Source organism: Schistocerca gregaria, chromosome 1, assembly GCF_023897955.1.
Source record: "Schistocerca gregaria isolate iqSchGreg1 chromosome 1, iqSchGreg1.2, whole genome shotgun sequence".
In the NCBI taxonomy this organism is placed as follows: Eukaryota; Metazoa; Arthropoda; class Insecta; order Orthoptera; family Acrididae; genus Schistocerca; species Schistocerca gregaria.
The window spans coordinates 153,070,292-153,089,908 of NC_064920.1; the positions used below are offsets into that span (position 1 = coordinate 153,070,292).

General features: G+C 41.7%; 1 protein-coding gene across 1 annotated transcript; it reads right to left on the bottom strand.

The window, feature by feature from the left end:
* Window positions 1-1,201: 1,201 nt before the first annotated feature.
* LOC126335116 (cuticle protein 67-like) lies at window positions 1,202-11,090 on the bottom strand. The gene is made up of 2 exons (XM_049998072.1): window positions 11,047-11,090; window positions 1,202-1,692 (listed from the first exon to the last, which is right to left on the bottom strand). The coding sequence occupies exons 1-2, from the start codon at window positions 11,053-11,055 to the stop codon at window positions 1,279-1,281; spliced, it is 423 nt and encodes a 140-aa protein (XP_049854029.1). The 5' UTR covers window positions 11,056-11,090; the 3' UTR covers window positions 1,202-1,278.
* Between the last annotated feature and the right edge of the window lie 8,527 nt (window positions 11,091-19,617).

Sequence of the window (19,617 nt, forward strand, 5' to 3'; positions counted from 1 at the left end):
AAAACTTTATATCACCGGAATATTTTATCAGTTATCAAACAGTGTATAGAGTAAAACGATTTTTCATCGTCTCTTCGTTAAAAGACATGTTGCCTTCTTTCCGATCCTTTCACACAGATTTGTGTGAAGATTACATAGTTTTCGGTATCAACCTAGTAATTTATATGACAGTGCTTATCTGGGTAATCTTGACAATTATTTTAAAAACTCGTTGATGAAATAACAATTATTGTATCAATCAGTTAGAATCAACTTTCAGGATTCATGTCGGAGACGCCAAAGTTGCCACACGTTTTAATGAGTTCATTGGCGTTTGTATTTTCTTGTGTATGACGCCGCTGTTTATCCTACTCCGTAACATTTGTATGGTTCCATTAACGTGTTACTTTCTAAAAAATTTATTTACCTTGCCTAGTAAGGAGAAGAGGTCTAAACATTGCACCGCAGTCCTGGTATACTAGTAGGCTATACATCGTTTCCATTAACCACATTAGATTCAGGTTGGAGCCTTTTGATCAGTCTTATTCTGGTTCGTTCTTATTTCACTTTGGAGTTGGCATTTAGCCACCTTGACGTAAAGATTCACATCTCCTTTATCGTCATTTAACCTAAGGCAGATCTAGAGTGGCGTGTACGAACTCATTGTTAATTGTGTAACTGCTGAATGTGTGTTGTAGTACTTTTTTCTGTTTACATGAAATCAGTACAACATCTGTCGACAGTAGTTTGTGAAATGGTCTAAACATCACAGCCAGTATGATCAGTGCAGCTGGGAAATGGTCCTGTTCTGTTACCCTTTTATTTCCCTGACATCAAGCTAGCATCTCAGACTATAGAATACGCCAACAGAAGTGTGTATGCATGTACATTTTTGTGCTCTGTTTTCAAACTGAGTTGATGTGGCAACCACGTCTATTCTTCGTTCTTTATCTCAGAGTAGGCTTCCAGCGTTGGATATACTCCAATGTCCGCCGACTACTGCAAGAGTTCCCCTCAATAGCCCTCTTTAGTAGGGTGGACCTTATGTCCTGATGTCTTAATACAGTTCCTGTCATCTTGTCCCTTCTTTCAAGTCAGTGCTTCCTAGGTACACGGTTTTTGATAGTTTTTGCAGAGAATTGTATTTCTTATCTTCAACGAAGCATTGACTTACAAGGTAAGGGCAACTTACTAATGGTGAAAAGCTAATAAAGAATGCATGTTATATGTCGAAAAGTTTATTTACATGCAGCGCAGAATAAATAGTTAATGGCTGAGCATGATGAGAATTCAATCCGTCTACCAGGCGTAGGACAGAGCCGGGGTGCTGTAGGTCAGGTGGGCGACGGCGGGGGCGGCGGAGTAGGCCACTCCCAGCAGACCGTGGGCGGAAACGGCGGGGGCGGCGTAGGCAGCGGGGGCGGCATAGGCGCGCGCGTAGGCCGGGGCGGCGTAGGCAACGGCGGGGGCGGCCACGTGGGCGACGGCATCGTTGCTGACGCGGACGTCAGACTTGGTGACGCTGGAGTAGGGCGTGTCGATGGTCTTGGTGTAGGTGGACACCTGTCCCAGGTTGCCGAAGCTCCTCAGGATGTTGGAGCTCTGGGAGGTGATGGCCGCGGGGGCGACGGCCGCGGGGGCGGCGTAGGCGATAGCGGGGGCGGCCACGAAGGCAGCGCGGGCCACGGCCAGCACGGCGGCGAAGACGGCGAGCTGTGGGGCATAGTCGCAAGGTAACCACTTGTGGGACAAGCTGGTGAGACACGCAGGGCTAGGTATACTGCCAAATTAAATGAAGCAAAAAAAGTGGGACAAGCGTAGGTGTCAGAGAACGCTCAAGGATATAAACAGGCACAGGGTGACGTCAAAAGAAGAAAATAGGACATCACATAATGAATTTGCCAAAGCGTTGCAGGGTGTATATGCTCCCCAACAAATATGACACGCCGCGGCGCGGTCTTAGACGCCTTGTCACGGTCGGCGCGGCTGTCCCCACATCAGAGGGTCGAGTCCTCCCTCGGCGATGGGTGTGTGTACGTTGTCCTTAGCGTAAGTTAGTTTAAGTAGTGTGCAAGCTTAGGGACTGATGACCTGTGCGGTTTGTTCCCATAAGACGTCACCACAAATTTCCAAAGAAGACGCCGATTGTTTGTATTCTAATGCAAAATTCCTTCCTAAATTTTGGGGGCTTAGAAGGCACAAAACGAAAATCGACAGCAGTGCACTGCAAGCACTAGACATATTGAGTGAAGTAGCACAATGCTGGACACGTATTCTGAAGAACGGCCGACTCGATCCCCCTTCCAGATTTGAATTTTCTGTGATCTTTCTAAATGGAGGGAGGTTTCCCTTTAGAAGTCTATGGTTGATTTTCATTCCTATCTTTTGAATCTGCACTTGTGCTATGTCTCAAATGATCTCGTAATCGACAGCCCACTAATCCCTATTCTTTCTTCCTTAGTTAAGCCATAGATGTCTTGAAAAAGGCAACTGATCTCCTTCCAGTAAGTTCCCAGTATTCATAATGCGGAAGATTAAATGTAACTTACTGCTACCTCACTTCCACTTTCTTTCTCATGACTGAAGAATGACAGCAGGTACAGCAAATTAGAGTGACATATAAACTGATTGACAATTCATGTACAACAGCGTTTAAATACCGATTTCATAACCATTTAAAACATAAAACTGAATGAAAAATCCAATAGTCCGCTTGAACTGCATTTATTTAACTCGATACAGACTTAAATTCATTTTTATATTTTAATTCATGTTTATATTTTAATAGTTTAACACCTGCATTTAAGCACTGCTGTACTGTATGAATCACCAGTCGATTACGTACAACCATTTCAACTGTGGGTGCCCCAGTTTTAACATTATTTGTATCGTGACACAGCCTGATTTAATAGTTCTGAGTAGCTGATACTATCTGAGTCATATTGTGAAAGATTTATTGTTAAGATCATTAGGCAGGCAGTTATGCAGAAACGTTCGTGAGCCACATACTCTTAAATGGATAATGATTACCATACGGGTCTTAAAGTTTCACTGTACAACCCGTTTGTGATTTTCAGACAAGAGGGGACGAATTTAAAGTCCCCATTGCTTTAGGAGTGAGATTTTCATGGCAGAAAAGACATCGTAGCAATCAAAACCTACGAAAAGAAGCAGGTTGCCATGTCCGACAATTGGAAGATTAGCAACGTGGTATGCTTCTTGACGATCCGAACCTTGAATAAACTGCTAATACTCTTGCCTCTAGTGCTGCTTTAAGCGAAGCGTATTGTCAGAATTGCCTTTTCCGTGGTGTCTATACACCGAAGGTAAATTAATGATCTGACACGTCAATGATAATTTTGAATCATTCCGTGCGAAACTTTAAAATTGCATTCAAACTTTGGTAGGTTGAAGAGGACCTCGCTGAGTCCTTACAGGTTTTCTATAACCATTTGTTCGTGAATAAATTAACTGCTTCGATCGTAAGAACTATAAAAGGTAGTGAGAACAACCGACTCATAATTATCACATTACAAGGAAGGAAGAAACGTAGCTAGATTAAAGTTGACGACTTGATGATTGCAGACTGAGAACAGTGTCAGATTATGGAAGGACAGTTAAGGAAACTAACCCGATATGTTTCCAAACGAACCATCACAGCATTTCCTTATACGGCTTGGGGAATCCATGTCAAACCTGTATCTGAACTGAGGATTTGAGCCGCCATGCTCTTGAATAGAAATGCGCCAACTCGCTCCGGATACAGAGTTACAGTAAATTACAAATTGATAATGACAAAAAAAGGCTTACGTTCAAGTATACTAACGAATATATTATATGCCTTCTTCAGGTCTGCAAAAATCATCTATAAGAATTCGAATGTGGCTAGTGTTGGAGAGGCTGAAATTTGCACAGAGCGTGCTTTAATTTTAGAAATGTGTTGTGGGGATAATCTGGATTTTCCTCCATTAGGAGTGGTACCCGGCGTGGTCGTATGAAATAGACCCGTTGCGGGTCGTTACTCAACTGTCGAGGCAGCACTGGGTCAGACGGGAGCATTTTTGGAGATGTCCCACCGGCCATGCATTACGTGGGACGTGTCCAGGAAGTCGCAACCTGCCCGTGAATGCAACTTGGCCCGGGAGGTAGTCAAACAAGCTTTTCTTTCATTTCCCTGCTTGCAAGTAGTAAAGCTCACCGACGTACGGAGGGAAATCCCAAAAGAAAGGTCTCCTATTTTTTTATAAGTACAGAACTGTGTTTGGGTGGCATTTAGGTCACACTTTTATGAAGAGTGCTTCACGCGCTGTGTGGAAACATGTGTACGCCGCGCTGAGGCGCTCAGTCTTGGCTTGGTAGCCGTTGAGAACGGAGCTCCCGTTGGATGTTACCGCCAAGTGCGAACTGCGCGCAGTTATTCGGTTTTTGAACGCAAAGGTCAATGCGCCGATTGAAATCCATCGCCAATTGACGGAAGTGTACGGTGAGTCATATATGTTTGCCAAAAATGTTCGAAAGTAGTGTAGAGAGTTTGCAGCTGGTCGGACCGAAATTCACGACGAACGAAGGAGCGGGAGACCGTCAGTTTCTGAGGAGACAGTGTTAAAGGTTGAGCAAAGCATGCGTGAAGATCAGCGGATCACCCTAGATGATCTCTGCACGTCGGTTCCTCAGGTTTCCCGAAGCACCGCTCACAGAATTTTAACAGAAACTTTGAACTATCAGAAGGTGTGAGCAAGATGGGTGCCACGCATGCGACTGAAGACCAAATGCGGCAACGAGTTGAATCTAACCACGCATTTCTTCACCGCTTTGCAGCCGAACAGGACAACTTTCACAACTCAATTGTCACGGGTGACGAAACCTGGGCATACCACTTTATATCTGAGACCAAGCAACAATCACACCAGTGGCGATATCCTTTATCACCAAAGCCGCGGAAATTCAAACGAACACAGTCTGCCGGTAAAGTCATGACAACCGGTTTTTGGGGTGGGAAAGGGGTATTGTTGGTCGACTTTATGTCCACTGGGACCACAATTAACGCTGACAGGTATTGTGAGACTCTGAAAAAAAACGAGCAATTCAGAACCGGAGAAGAGGAATGTTGAGTAAGGGCGTACACATTCTCCATGACAACGCTCGCCCACACATCGCTCGGCAAACCGTTGCCTTCCTGCAACAGTTTCAGTGGAACATAATCACCAGCTCACCCTACAGTCCTTTCTTGGCGCCCAGTGACTATCACCTGTTGCCTAGATTAAAATAGCATTTGACCGGAAAGCGATTCAGCTCCGACGACGAGGTGAAAGAAGCGGTTCATAACTTTCTGAACACCATGGCGGCGAGTTGGTATAACATGGGCATACAAAAACTGCCACAACGTCTACTAATATGGATCGACAGAAATGGTAATTATGTCGAAAAAAAGCTAATTGTTCAAGCTTTAAACCGATGTAAGCCGTTGTAGAAATAAACAGGTCAATGTACTTATAAAAAAATACAGAACTTTTTTTTTTGGATTACCCTCGTATATCAGTAGCAGCGACGGGTGTTCGCTCTGAATAACAGAACTACCTGTTTTGATACCAGTACTGTACACTCTAGTTTTGTAATGAAGTCTCTAAATCATTACAATGACTGCACGTAGAATATCAGATGCAGCTGGTATTGCAACACGGTATCAAAGCTGCATTCTTTTTTTAGCAGGCAAATTCTTTCTTCTAATTCACTTGTAGTTTCACCGTTTCAAACTGTACTTACATAGTGTCTCGAACATAAATGAAAGTGTGTTGTGTACATAGTTCCGCGTAGTCAGTGCGTACACAACTTTCCCACTAGAGCGCGCCCCGCCAAGCACAACAGCGCAGGCGCAGCGCTCGTCCGTCTCTGCACTACGAGATGGCGCTGTCTTAAAGACAGACCACATTCTGCTTCCGCCGAACCGCGTATTAATATGTAACGCAGCCAATGAGATTGCTGCCAACGTAGAACCTTTTCTCTATCGGATCACAATCGCGCAGTGATACATGAACGCGCGAGGTATTATAACGAGTGTACAGATCTCCGATTAGTCAGTCTGCATTAGTCTGCATTTGTCTGTACCAGTCTATAGTCTAGTTTCAGTCTGCGCCTAATAAGATTACCATATTCCTGTACATAGCCAGGAAGATAAATGTATAGACACTTTGTCAAGTATCAGAGATATGTGAGAATAAGGTTAACGTATCAAGACCAGAGGAACTTCAAATTGTCAATTGTAAACAGCATCCAGAATCGAGTTACGTAATGTCTATCCTTTTTATTATTTTAATAAATGTGTGTGAAAATTAATCAAGTTCTGTTTAAAGTTGGTCACCGTGAATTTGCTACTCTAAGCGTGCAAGTGGCATTTCTATCGTCTGACCTAACGGCAGAAGATAAACACGCCTCGACAAGACCACGAGACATATTGCTGACACTTCTTCTCTACTTCGTTTGAGCGACAAGTCAAATAATCTGATGGTGTGTGTATCGAAGGTCTTACAGTACGCACATCACTAAGTGTCATTGAGTTCAATCGGAAACTTCATCAATTACACGTTATCACCTGCTCCCTAGATATAAGAGTTCTGTCAGAGAAATATACAGCTGCGTCAATCGAAATAAAGCGATGCAAGCCACAGGGTCGTTTGCTGAAGATCTTGCGGAAGCTAATCTATTTTTTGTGGGGGTCATTCTCTCAAAATGCAGAGATTTTCAATGCAGAAAATCATGTTTCTGATTTACCGTACCACCTGTTGATACCTGCTGGATTTGATTCTTGTACGGCAATTGGCTATGTACAAGCAATACATGGCTCCACCGCTCAACAGAAGCGTCTTTAAGGCCCCTAGCAACCAGCATCAAAGAAACCGTTTTTAAACTACCTTTGAAATTTACGAACCTTTTTATAAATATGATAACACTGTTTTTGGCAGCGTGACTCGCGTACAGAGAATCCGCATGCTTTGAAGCAAGTACATCAATCATCGTTCTATGAACGCTACAAATAATTCAAAACCTTCTCTTGCTGACAGTACGGGTAATGTAACTGCTAACGATAAACAGAAGGCCGAAATTCTAAACCTAGCTTTCAAAAACTCGTTTACGATAGAGGACTGAAGCACCATTCCCCCTTTCAATTACCGAACAAACGAAGGGATGGCTGACATAGTGTTTAGTGTATCTGTAATTAGAAAACAGTTAAGATTCTTAAATGCCAGAAAGGCATCTGGCTCAGACGGTATCCCCGTAAGACTTTATGTTGACTGTACTACAAATATAGCACCATTCTTACCCATCATCTATCAGAGATCATTGGAACAGCGGAAAGTTCCACGGGACTGGAAGAAGGCCCAGGTCATAGCAATCTATAAAAACTGTGAAAATCTGATGCACATAGTTACCGGGCAATTTCATTGACATCGACTTGTTGTACAATCATGGAACGTATTTTGTGTTAAGACATAATGACCTTTCTAGACTCTGAGAAGCTCATCTGCAGAAACCAGCACGGTTTTAGGAAACAGCGGTCATGCGAGACGCAGCTGCTCCTCTTTGTGCATGATATACAACAGACTCTAGATACCGGCTTCCAGGTTGACGACATATTTCTCGACTTTCGAAAGGCGTTCGACTCAGTTCCGCACTGAAGCTTGCTGCAAAAAGTGCGTGCTTACAGTCTATCCAATGACATATGCGGTTGAATAGAACGTTTTCTAACTGTTAGAGAGCAGTATGTCATCCTGAACGTGGTAACTTCAACAGAAACAAGAGTAACTTCAGTTGTGCCCCAGGGCAGCGTAATAGGTCCTCTGCTTTTTACAATTTACATGAACGACAGTTGTATCGCACGAAAGTTGTGTACAAACAATGAGGATTTGCAGAAAATAAATGCGTGGTGTAATGACTGTCAGTTATCTCTCAACATTTGTAACTTACTGCGTAGGAGTACAAAATCAATGATCATTCTTTGGAAGCGTTAACATCAGTCAAGTATCTTGGTGTGACTATTCGAAATAATCTCAAATGGAATGATCATATTATACAAGAAACGGGTAAGGGAACTATAGATTGCGGTTTATTGGTAGAATCCTGAAGCGATGCGGTCCTTCAACAAAGGAGATAGCTTACAATACGTCGGTTCGTCCAGTCTTGAAGTACTGTTCGTCTGTATGCGACCCTTCCCAGTTGGGTCTGATTCAAGAGATTGAGAAGGTACAAAAAAGAGCGGTAAGATTCGTGTCTGGTACATTTAGCCATCGCGAGAGCGTTACAAATCCCATAGAAAGTTTGAAGTGGGACACACTAGCACATAGACGACGCACTGAACGGAAGGGACTGCTCACTAAATTCCGAAATCCGATTTTCGCCGAGGATGTAGAGCATATATTATTACAACCAATTTTCAAATCGAGTAATGATCATCATTCAAAGATAAGGAAAATAAGAGCTCTTACTGAGGCGGGCAGACAGTCGTTTTTCCCTCCCGCGATCCGCAAGTGGAACAGAAGGGTGGGGGGTGAGGGAGAAATATGACTTTGGCGCGAATTGTGCCCTACGCCACACGCACCGCTTGGTGGCTAGCAGGGTATATATGTAGATGTAGATGTAGAGGCATGGTCGTATTCTCTCCGTCTTCATTCGAAATGTTAACTCGCGTACCAGGTCTGTTATTGAATGACCAGCAGCTTAACGCCGTATCCAAACCACAGCATCACTTAAAAGGAGAATATAGGTTGAAGCTTAACATTCCATCGAAGCCGTGCAAATTGGAAACAGAATATTAACTAGGATTTGGCGAAGGTATGGACAGAATCGGGACGCGACCCTTATGTACGAATCATGTTACCATTAACCTGGCGTAATTCAGCGAAACTACATAAAATCTGAATTCGGAGGCGATGAAACGGGACAAATACCCCAGAAACTTAAACACTGTTTTTACACATCGTCCTGACTGTGCAGAGCTTAGTCAAAAGAGAAAGACATTTTGACTGTTGCAAAAAGTACGTGTAAATTACGAAATAGTAGGACACACCTTTGATGTTTTAGTTTGACAACATGTCACCAGAAGGTATCCTCCATGCCAGCAGTCCGAAGGAATGTTACATCGTAATTCGTAGTAACACAGGCACTGCAGTATCGGTTTATCGGCAGACACCGGGCAAGCGACTTTCAGGTAAAATGTCTCCCTTGCATGGCAATATACATAATGGATGTACAGTTACAGGTTGTAGACACATGCTTAACGATAAATGGAAATTTGGGCCTGGCCGTGAACCGTACTCGGATAGCGAAATGGTAAGGCTACTGCATCTCCATGTGCATCTACATGGTTACTCTGTAATTCACACTTAAGTGCCTGGCAGAGGGTTCATCGAAACATTTTCATACTACTTCTCTATAATTCCACACTCGAATGGCGCGTTGTAAAAAGAAACACCCAACTTTTTTCATTCGAGCTCTGATTTCTGGGTGTCAACAAAATATTTTTGCATTCGGAAGAGAAAGTTGGTGATTGAATTTTCGTAAACATATCTCGCCGCAAAGAAACCCGCCTTTGTTTCATTGACTGCCACCCCAGCTTGCGTATCATATCAGTCACACTCTCACTCCTATTCTGCGATAACAAGAAACGAGCTGCCATTCTTTGCGCTTTTTCGATATCCTCCATCAACCCCACCTGATAGGGATTCCACGCCGCAAAGCAATATTGCAGCAGGGGACAGACAAGTATAATGTATTCTCTTTAGTGGGCTTGTCGCATTTTCTAAGTGTTCTGCCAACAAAGTGCAGTCTTTGTATCGCCTTCCCCACTATATTATCTACGTGGTCTTTCCAATTTAAGTTGCTCGTAATTGTAATTCCTAGCTATTTAGTCTAATTGACAGCCCTTAGATTTGTGCGATTTATCGTATACCCAAAATTTATCGGGTTTCTTTTAGTATTCATGTGGATGATCTCCCACTTTTCTTTGTTTAGTGCCAATTGCCACTTTTCGCACCGTACAGAAATTCTCTCTAGATAATTTTGTAATTGGAATTGATCGCCTGATTATTTTAGTAGAGGCTAAATTACAGCGTCATCTGCAAACATTCTAAGGGGGCTGCTCAGTTTATCACCTAGATCATTAATGTAAATCTGGAATAGGAGAGGGCCTATGACACTACCTTGCGGATCGGCAGATATCACTTCTGTTCTACTCGATGATTTATCGTCTATCAGTAAGAACTGTGATCTCTCTGAGAGGAAATCACGAATCCAGTCACACAACTGAGACGATACTCCATATGCACGCAATTTGATTAATAGTCGCTTGTGAGGAACGGTATCAAAAGCCTTCTGGAAATCTAGGAATATGGAATCGATCTGAGATCCCTTGTCAAAAGCACTCATTACTTCATGGGAATAAGGAGCTAGCTGTGTTGCACAAGTACGATATTTTCTGACTCCGTGTTGGCTATGTATCAATAAGTCATTTTCTTCAAGGTGCTCGCGATAAGCTGTCTGGCACAAATTTTCATTGTTGTTAATCCATAATACAGCTGATGGCAGCACATATTCGCAACTGCGAATACGTTTCTTGTAATCCTTTTGTTGTTCGCTGTGAATTTTACTTTTATGTAGCTTCAGTTCCAGAGAGAGGAGCACACAGAGAAACTCATACCGCAATCTGCATCTTTGTTCATGAGCACAATTTGATATGAGATTAGTCGATACTACAAACGCAACTGACACGAAAATAGTTCTAGACTGCATTTTTAAGTGCTAAAATGCAAGGCGAAATGCACCATCGTTGGAAGCACGTTTTCATACGAAAGTTTGCAACACCTCCGAAGTTAAGAGACAAATCAAAGGAGCTGAATATTCCCCTTCTTTTGTTTCTGATGACATTCCTTATCTTCTACGGAAGATTTATATTACATTTTAGTCTATCTGGCGTCGCATTTATCTTAAACTATCCCGTTGCCACTAAGAGAGCATGTAGATTAGTGGTTTACGGCGCTAACGAACAATTTTCGACGAATATGAAGGACCACTCACCTTGTACATGATTGGTTGGTGTTTTTCTGGTGTGCTGCGCAGAAAACTGTACCTCGGTGGAGGCCGGAACCCCTATTTATAGTACGTCGTCACCGTGTGTTGGACCGGTGACCACTCCCCAAGTCCTCCTTTGCAGTGGTCACGTGACCCTCAGGTTATAAGTACCACACATGGGGAGGGCGCTCCAGTGGGCTCCAGCATCGACTGGAGGGGTAGGCGGAGGACCGTTTGGCAATAGTCGAACAGCGCAGCAGACGCCGATTTACGCAAGCCTTCCACGGCCGAGTGACTATGTGTGGTCCAGCATAGCACGAAATGTCGAACACGCGAGTATATCTGGTCAACAGATGCTATAGAACTACTCATTAGGTTATTTCTGGTAGCAAAAGAGTCAGATGTCTTCCTCCATTGTATGGTTTTAACGCAATTGGTCAGTAACGTTGATCTAGATAGAAGCTGTCATGATTTGACACGTGTCTTCTAACTGAAGCCGTTTTATTCCTGAGAACGATGTGTTGTATGATCGAAACAGGTTTTTATTATGCCGGCCGCGGTGGCCAAGAGGTTCTAGGCGCTTCAGTCCGGAACCGCGCGACCGCTACGGTCGTAGGTTAGAATCCTGCCTCGGGCATGGATGTGTGTGATGTCCTTAGGTTAGTTAGGTTTGAGTAGTTCTAAGTTCTAGGGGACTGATGACCTCTGATGTTAAGTCCCATAGTGCTCAGAGCCATTTGAACCATTTTTTTAAAAAAAAGTGCAAGTTTTGTGCAAATCTTGACTTTTCAAATAAAAAATTTTATATCAATTCCTGTCTGGAACTGGACACTGTAGCAGCACTGGTAAATGTTTCACACGATTGCGTTTCCTTCCAATATACTGGTCGTAACTTTGGAAAGCTTGTTAGAAACTGCCTCCATGCCACACAAAACTTGAGGAACTGGTTCTCTCATTCGATTTTCATTTGAATACCACGTGAAAGGACGTGAACAAATCGTTCATCTTCACTTTTTCCTGGCCAAACAGAGAACCAGTTCCGTTTCAGTCGTTTTATGCTCGAGGAACTCATCTGTTTGTTATCAACAAAGTGCAGCTATTGTGCAAACCTCTAGCTTTCAGAAATGAAGTCTCGTACCAACTTCTGTCCGGAAAAGGACGGTGAGTCAGTTCTGTAACAAGTCTCACACCATTACATATCATCTCACTACAGTGGTGGCAACTTCGGAAAGCAGTTTCGAATGTGTCTCCATGCCGCGCGGCGCTGTAGAGAATGGCACTCTCGTTCGAATATTCCGGTTTACCCTCGAATAGCGTGAGATGTTGTGTGAACAAGTTGTATGCATCTACGCACTGATCTGACAGTGAAACAAATGAGATGCTACATTTCAGGGTTCAACAGTACTCCGGCTACACCTCCTACATTTTTTGTATTTTGGCCGTATATCTTTCATACCTTTTGGAATTAGTCAGTTAGATGTTCCACAGATCATTTATAGATTCTTCTATCAAAATGATGGGAATCGGATCAGTCTACAGGGTGTGATTGATGGTAACATAAAAAATATATTTTTATCACTTTTTAAATAAAAATTTGTCCACGAAACAGTTGTCCAGGAGAAATGATTTCAGCTTTGATTTAAAATTTGCTTTGCTGCCTGTATTGTAGTTGTTACACTGCCAGCTTCGATAATGTGTTATGAAGGTAATTCTTTCGTCTGGTAGTGTAGGTAATAACATCACTATTCTTCTCAAATTATAATGGACAACTTATGACAAATTTCGACAGCGAATATATATATTCTGTTGGTGCAGTTAAAATGCCGAACTCCTTCAAGAGGTGTCTACATCACAACCGCGCCTGGATACCACATATCATTCTTGCTCCTCGCTTTTGTACAATCTATACTTTCTTTTTCAACTGTTGATTTACCCCAAAAAATTATTCCATAACATATTATTGAGTGAAACTATGACAAATATGTCACGAGATTCATTCGTTTCTTTCCAAGACTAGCAATTTCGGGAAAATCATACGCAGCTTAATTTAGTTATGTAAGCAGCTCAGTAACATGCTTCTTTCAGTACAAGTTTTCCATTGATATGTGCACCCAAAAATTTGGAGTATTCTACCCTATTTACTGGCTCTAGTTTTTATTTATTGTACAGACCTGAATACTGAGTGTTTTCTGAGAATATAGGTAGACTCCTTTTACAGAAAACCACTTAATAATACTTTGAAAACCAAGATTGACAATCTCTGTTGTTTTCTTTCTATTGGGACTTATTATAATACTAGTGTCGTCTTCAAAAAGTACCATTTCTGCTTTATGAATGTTAAATGGAATGTCATTAATATGTATAAGGTATAAGAGTGGACCTAAAAGTCAGTGATCTGACAATGTAATTCACACTCTGATTTTAATTCTCTTTATATTCAGTGCTTGATCGCAAATGTTTAACAATCTACTGTCGATTTTGGTCTATAATGATCATCCTCAGATGTGATCTACCGGATGAGGTAGTTACCATCGTACTTAGGAAGTAGTGTGTCAACGGCCCCATCAGTCGATACTTTGTTTCTCGAAGTACTGGATACTTCTGCATTTGACGTGTCTGTGGCGGCGTAATCGTTCTTATTCCATGGAATTTTTTATATATTGATTTTCAGATCCGAAGGTGGCCTGCACAGAACGAAACCGTTAATAAATTGATGCACGTTTGCGACGAATTACTGGGTGTAAATCAACATTCCCTGGATCGCTGTTACTCTTAGTCATCGTCAAGAACACCCCTGTTAAAGACACCCATTTTTGCGAATAAAAGGGAATATTATTACAGCTGAGTTGCTCCAATCCGTATTCCAATTAGCTCCCATATTATAAAAATTTGATGTCCGAAAAATACACACCCGATATGTATGTGCAGGAGATAGAACTGTTGCAGTCGCACACCTGTAACATAATACCAGTAGATCACATTGTTTATATGTATGTTTGCCAAGAAGCGGTCAAAATTTAAACTCCTTCCTTGCTCCTTCTGGCACACCTGACACACGTCGTGTTTGCTACAATGCAAAAATTTTGAGGTGCTCTCACAAACAGAAGTCAAGAGTGTATTCTCGTGGAGGAAGTTGTGTAGTAAGAGATCTGACTTCAATTACATTTCATTTCTTTTACCTTCAGCGCATTTCGAAACAAGTATTTCTATCCGATGTAATTTAGAGGAATTATATCCTTGTTCTGTGAAGGAACAAGATATTGGTTAGCTGACAATGCAATGCTTCAGGAGGTTCGAGGTTAGAGACAAAGTGAGGTTACGTTACTTGCAGCACACCATCGTGAAGTTCTTATTTAGTACGTGTAGACGTTTGAAAATATCGGTTGTACTGCCTCATCCAAGGTAGGTTTTCATTCTTGCTTTAGTAGTTACTACTTAGTAGGCGTATCATTGAGACATTCCGTATCACAGTGGTAAAACGCTGTAAAAGCTAACGGCTCGTCAGTCCTCATTACTAAATTACTCCTGTTCTATGTTGGTCAGTGAATGTCAGAAATGTGTAAAAACAGTTGTATCGTTCGAATGCCGTGCTGAATCTTTGATCAGTACGAATACCATACAGTTCTTGCAGAAATTGTGAAGGAAAGTTAAGGTATGTTTATATTGTTTGTATTCACCTCCTCTTAGCCAAATAAGGTCAGTGTGTAGTAGATTGGATACGTGTTCGAATCCCTAAAATGTATGTTTTCAGTTGTCGAGAGAGAGAAATCATACCTCTCGAGTCAATGATATGGTGCCGGTAAGCTATAAAGTTATTTAAATGCGGCAGTCCAGACGCTATTTACCGAGGCGCTACTGAAATGATCACTTCTGAACTGTTAAGTTCAGATACTTTTTAGATTCTATTTCTGTACAAATGAAATATAAAAGATGAAATACGGAGTTTAGTGCCCGTCTGTTCACTGAATACTCTCGAACATTAAGTTGTTCTTTGCTATATGACCAGTTGAAAATCTCTGCTTTGATGTTCAAAGAAGGAAACATAAAAAGCAAACTAAATGTAAAAAAATTGAATAAAAAATAATACCCAAGAAAACAACAATTTGAATCCTCTGCTCAGAGACACCTTTACAGAAGCTTTGCTTTGAGAGCCATTACCATCCAGACTTCAAGAACTGCCATAGTTTTAAAGCTGTTCCAACCAGTTTAAATCGGTTTTCCTGAACTATTAGTGCAGCATCGTTAGGACAATGGTTGTTTATTCTACACTCTCGATAAGTTACAACCAGTTTTCCGATATACACATGACATCCTCTGGTAGGGGATCATAGAGTTTACTAATAACATAAGCATTTGAATTGAGCATCCGGAAGGACGATTTATACAGTGTGATTTCGTGATGTTGCAAACTTTCAGGGATGATGGAGAAGAGTAAACCACCAATGTGAGGTATGGGAAGCTGATCCGAAATGACTGATTCGAATTTGTTTGCGAAAATCGTGCTGTTGCCTCTTACAGTGGAATACATGTGTGAGTTCTGTTGTTGCTAGGATTATAATGTAGACATCTTTCAGAGGTGGTAGTGTGGACCAAAGCAAAAGAAACCCTAGGAAACATAGGTTCTAAAATGCATACCTTAAGAGCTATGAACACTTTTTCCTTTTCGAAAGCGTGAAGATCATCTTTTCTACTTCAAGCTCATTGGTCTGCATATTTTTGGAGGAGGTTGTATGGATCAAAACAAGAAAAGATTGTCTAGTAAACGTAGGATGTCAAATACATACCTTAAGAGCTATGAACACTTTTTTAGTAGAACAGGTGTTTTACAATATTGAAGATAAACAACTGCTCATAACTTTAAAGTATGCACTTTGGAGCCCATGTTTACAGGCCTTTTTTCCTTGTTTTGGTCCATATACTACCGCCTCCGTGAGCTGCCTTCCCTACAATCTTAGGAAGAACAATGACAGTGCGTGTATATTGTCATATGTATCAGAACGATTTTCGCTTATAACTTTCAACTCGGTCGTTTCCGGGGAAGAATCCCATACCTCAGATTTACACATTTCCCCTTATCATCCCTGAAAGCTTGTAACACCATCACAGAATTTTCCTGTATAGCAGTTTGATTGGTATAACGCCACTAACGTTCCTTATTAACACTGTCTTGGCAATACTGACTACAGTTTCATTAACCCATAGGAGACGTGAGTGTTATCTACATAGTCAATCTCCAGATGCGAGCAGTGAAAATTTGGAGCTCGGTACTCTCAGTACGAGTAAATTAACTGGAGTATGGTAATTACGTTATTAAGTTGGAGATTAGGACAATCAGAGATCGAATTCAGGGTCTTTGAAGTGTATATTGGTGACATTTATAAAAGTTCGAATGTTTTATGCATACAGACAAGTTTTTTTTACGTTATTCAATCGACTGATACTTGGTAGAAAGTACAACTTCACTGTGTTGCTAACGTTGCCACGACGCAGTGGCTATTTCTGTTTGAGGATGATTACATAACCAAACCGGTCAACAAGAATTGATAAAATGAGAATGCGCTGTTGTAACATCATGTTTTCATTAGTTCTAGCTTGTATATTTTTATCCAGTTTGGTAGAATTTCATAATACAATAAATTCAGAACATTGTCTGTCCTGTTTCTGTAAGTGGAGGTGACAAAAAAAAGAGTGATTTTTCTAATGCGTAGGTGAACATTACCAGTAGATGCCATAAGACAAAGGCTGTAGCATGTTCTCTGTTTGAAAATGGATGTTTTTAGCAGCCCTATTTCTATGTTTTTTTAGTATTTTTCGTTCTTACTCTCTTACAATAATGTCCCTTAAACTTTCCCAGAATTGCGTTATTGATCTTCTCATCAGTTGACAAACGATACACGAGAGGGATCAGTGTCGTACTACATGACTGGCTCATACGTTATGTACAAAAAATTCTCTCATCAGTAATACAGCCACACTATTGTCTTTCAGCTGCTGCTAGAGTCGAGATATATTGCTTAGTACTGTAGGCCTTCCTATTAGTATGTTCTGGGCACATAGAGCAATAATAACCCTAGTTAATAGTGCTTTATAGAATACAGTTTTAACTGTTCTAAACCGAGGCACACACGGTACTGTGTTCAGATTAAAGTTACAAAATGTAGAGCTCTGTAGATTCAATACGTTCCATCAGATAGATATGAATCCATTTACAGAACCTCTACTTGTGAATGTTAGCATGTCCAGCATTTACCTCATTGATAACTGCCATTTAGAGGCACACACAATTATTAAATTGTAGGTATACTTAATTTTTATTATAACTATTAGTTTCTTCATGATGCTGCCTTCCACTTGCTTCAATCCTCTACGAGTTCTAAGGGAGGAAAGAAGTGAGATTACAGGGTAAAAACGAGTGATCCCCAGGAGGTACCACCTCCTGCAGCCGTGATAATGGCTCAGTTCAGCGAGAAAGCGACTCCACAAGTTTCTTCAGTTAAGCCACATACAGGTGAAACACTTGATGATGATTACACTGAGGTGACAAAAGCCGTGCGATAACTCCTAATGTCGCATCCGACATCCTTTTGCTCAGAGTACTGCAGCGACTCGAGGTGGCATGGACTCAGCAAATCGCTGAATGTCCCCTACAGGAATACTGAGCCATGCTGTCTCTGTAGGCGTCCATAATTGCGGAATTGTGCAGGATTTTGTGCACGAACTGATTTCTCGATTATGCTCAATAAATTTTCGATGGGATTCATGTGGGCGATTTGGGTTGTCAAATAATTTTCTCGAATTGTCCAGACTGTTCTTCAAACCAGTCGTGAGAAATTGTGACTCAGTGACATGACACATTGTTATCCATAAAAATTTCCTCGTTGAATTTCTGCGAATGCTCTCCAAGTAGCCGAAGATAACCAGTTACAGTACCGTACATTCCATGTAAACACATCCCACACCATTATGGAGCCACCATCAGCATGCACAGTGTCTTGTTGACAACCTGGATCCATGGACCCCTACCATCAGCTCTTACCAACTGAAATCGTGACTCATCTGACCAGGCCACGGTTTTCCAATCAAGAGCCAGAAGAGACACTGCAGGCGATGTCCTATCAGCAAACGCACTCGCAACGTCGTCTGCTGCCAGAGCCCAAAGACGGCAAATCTTTTCGCAGTCTCTTGACGGATACGCTCCTCATTGATTTTTGTAGTTATTTCAAGCAACGTTGCTTGTCTCTAAGCACTGACAACTCAATTCAAACGCCGCTGCTCTCCGTCGCTAAGTGAAGGCGGTCGGCCACTTCATTGTCTGTGGTCAGAGATAATTTCTGAAATTTGCTAATTTCAGCATACTGTTACCACTGTGGATCTCGGAATATTCATTCTCTAAAGATTTTCGAAATGGCATGTGCTATGCGTGTAGTTCCAACTGCCATTCCGCGTTCAAAGTCTGTTAATTCCCGACGTGCGACCATAATGAAGTCGGACACCTTTTCATATGAATCACCACCATCCGTATACGTGAATATTGCTATCCCATGGCGTTTGTCACGTCAGTGTAAAATCCCGTAGAGCTACTCCATTGATTGTGGGTGGATGTTGATCGTTAGATTCCTCGCGCCGCTGCAAGAAATTCCCAGACAGTTTCTATGGACTTTAAGATGAGTGTTTAGCGGCCCAGTCGAGGCGCGACAGAATGCCTCAACGTTCCTCGAATTAGGAACGGGGGCATTTGTTTGAATGTTTGTCTAGCGAACCGAGTACGCAGACTTCCTAGACACCACACAATCGGTAGAAACAGAACCCTTATAGGATCTCTTCGTTATCCGTCCGCGTCTCTCTGTCTGTGTGTCGGTCTGTGAGACTATCAAGAAGCCTTTTTTCACAGGAACAGGTTGACGTATCAAGTTGAAATTTATGTCACGTATTAAAGCCTATGATCCATTGCTGGTGCCAAAAATTGAAGCTCCTCAGTCAAGGCAATCAACAGATACGGCCATTTACGTCACGTGTTTTGATACTCGCAAACTCGCTCATCAAAACCTGTAGGACAATTCCCATGGCCTCGAATCATGAAATTTGGCAAGAGGTAAGATCTCATGGTACAGCCAAAGGAAAAAATCCAAAAACTGTGAACCTATCACACGAAAAAAAAATTTTCTCGTTTCTTATCTGTGCGTACTTCTGTTAAGACTTCTTTTTCTCAGGAACGTGTAGACGTATCAAACTGAAGTTTACGTCACATACTGGGTCTGTAGTCATTTAGTGGTGTAAAAATGTTAAGCTACTTAGTCAGTGTAATCAAAAGATACGGCCATTTGTGTTACACAATTTGATACCCAGGAACTTACTCATAAAAACTATGTCGTACCTCCCGTGAAATTTGGCAAGAAACAAGGTTTCAGAGTAAAAGTAAAGGAATAGAACCGAAAATCGTTAATCTGTAATTAGATCACACGAAAAAATGTTCTTTTTGTCTCTGGGACCGCATCTTGACTATGTCAATGTTGGTAACAGCCAAAAATAATCAAGATTCTTGATTCCTGAAAAAGATGGTTTATCTGTAAACGAGAT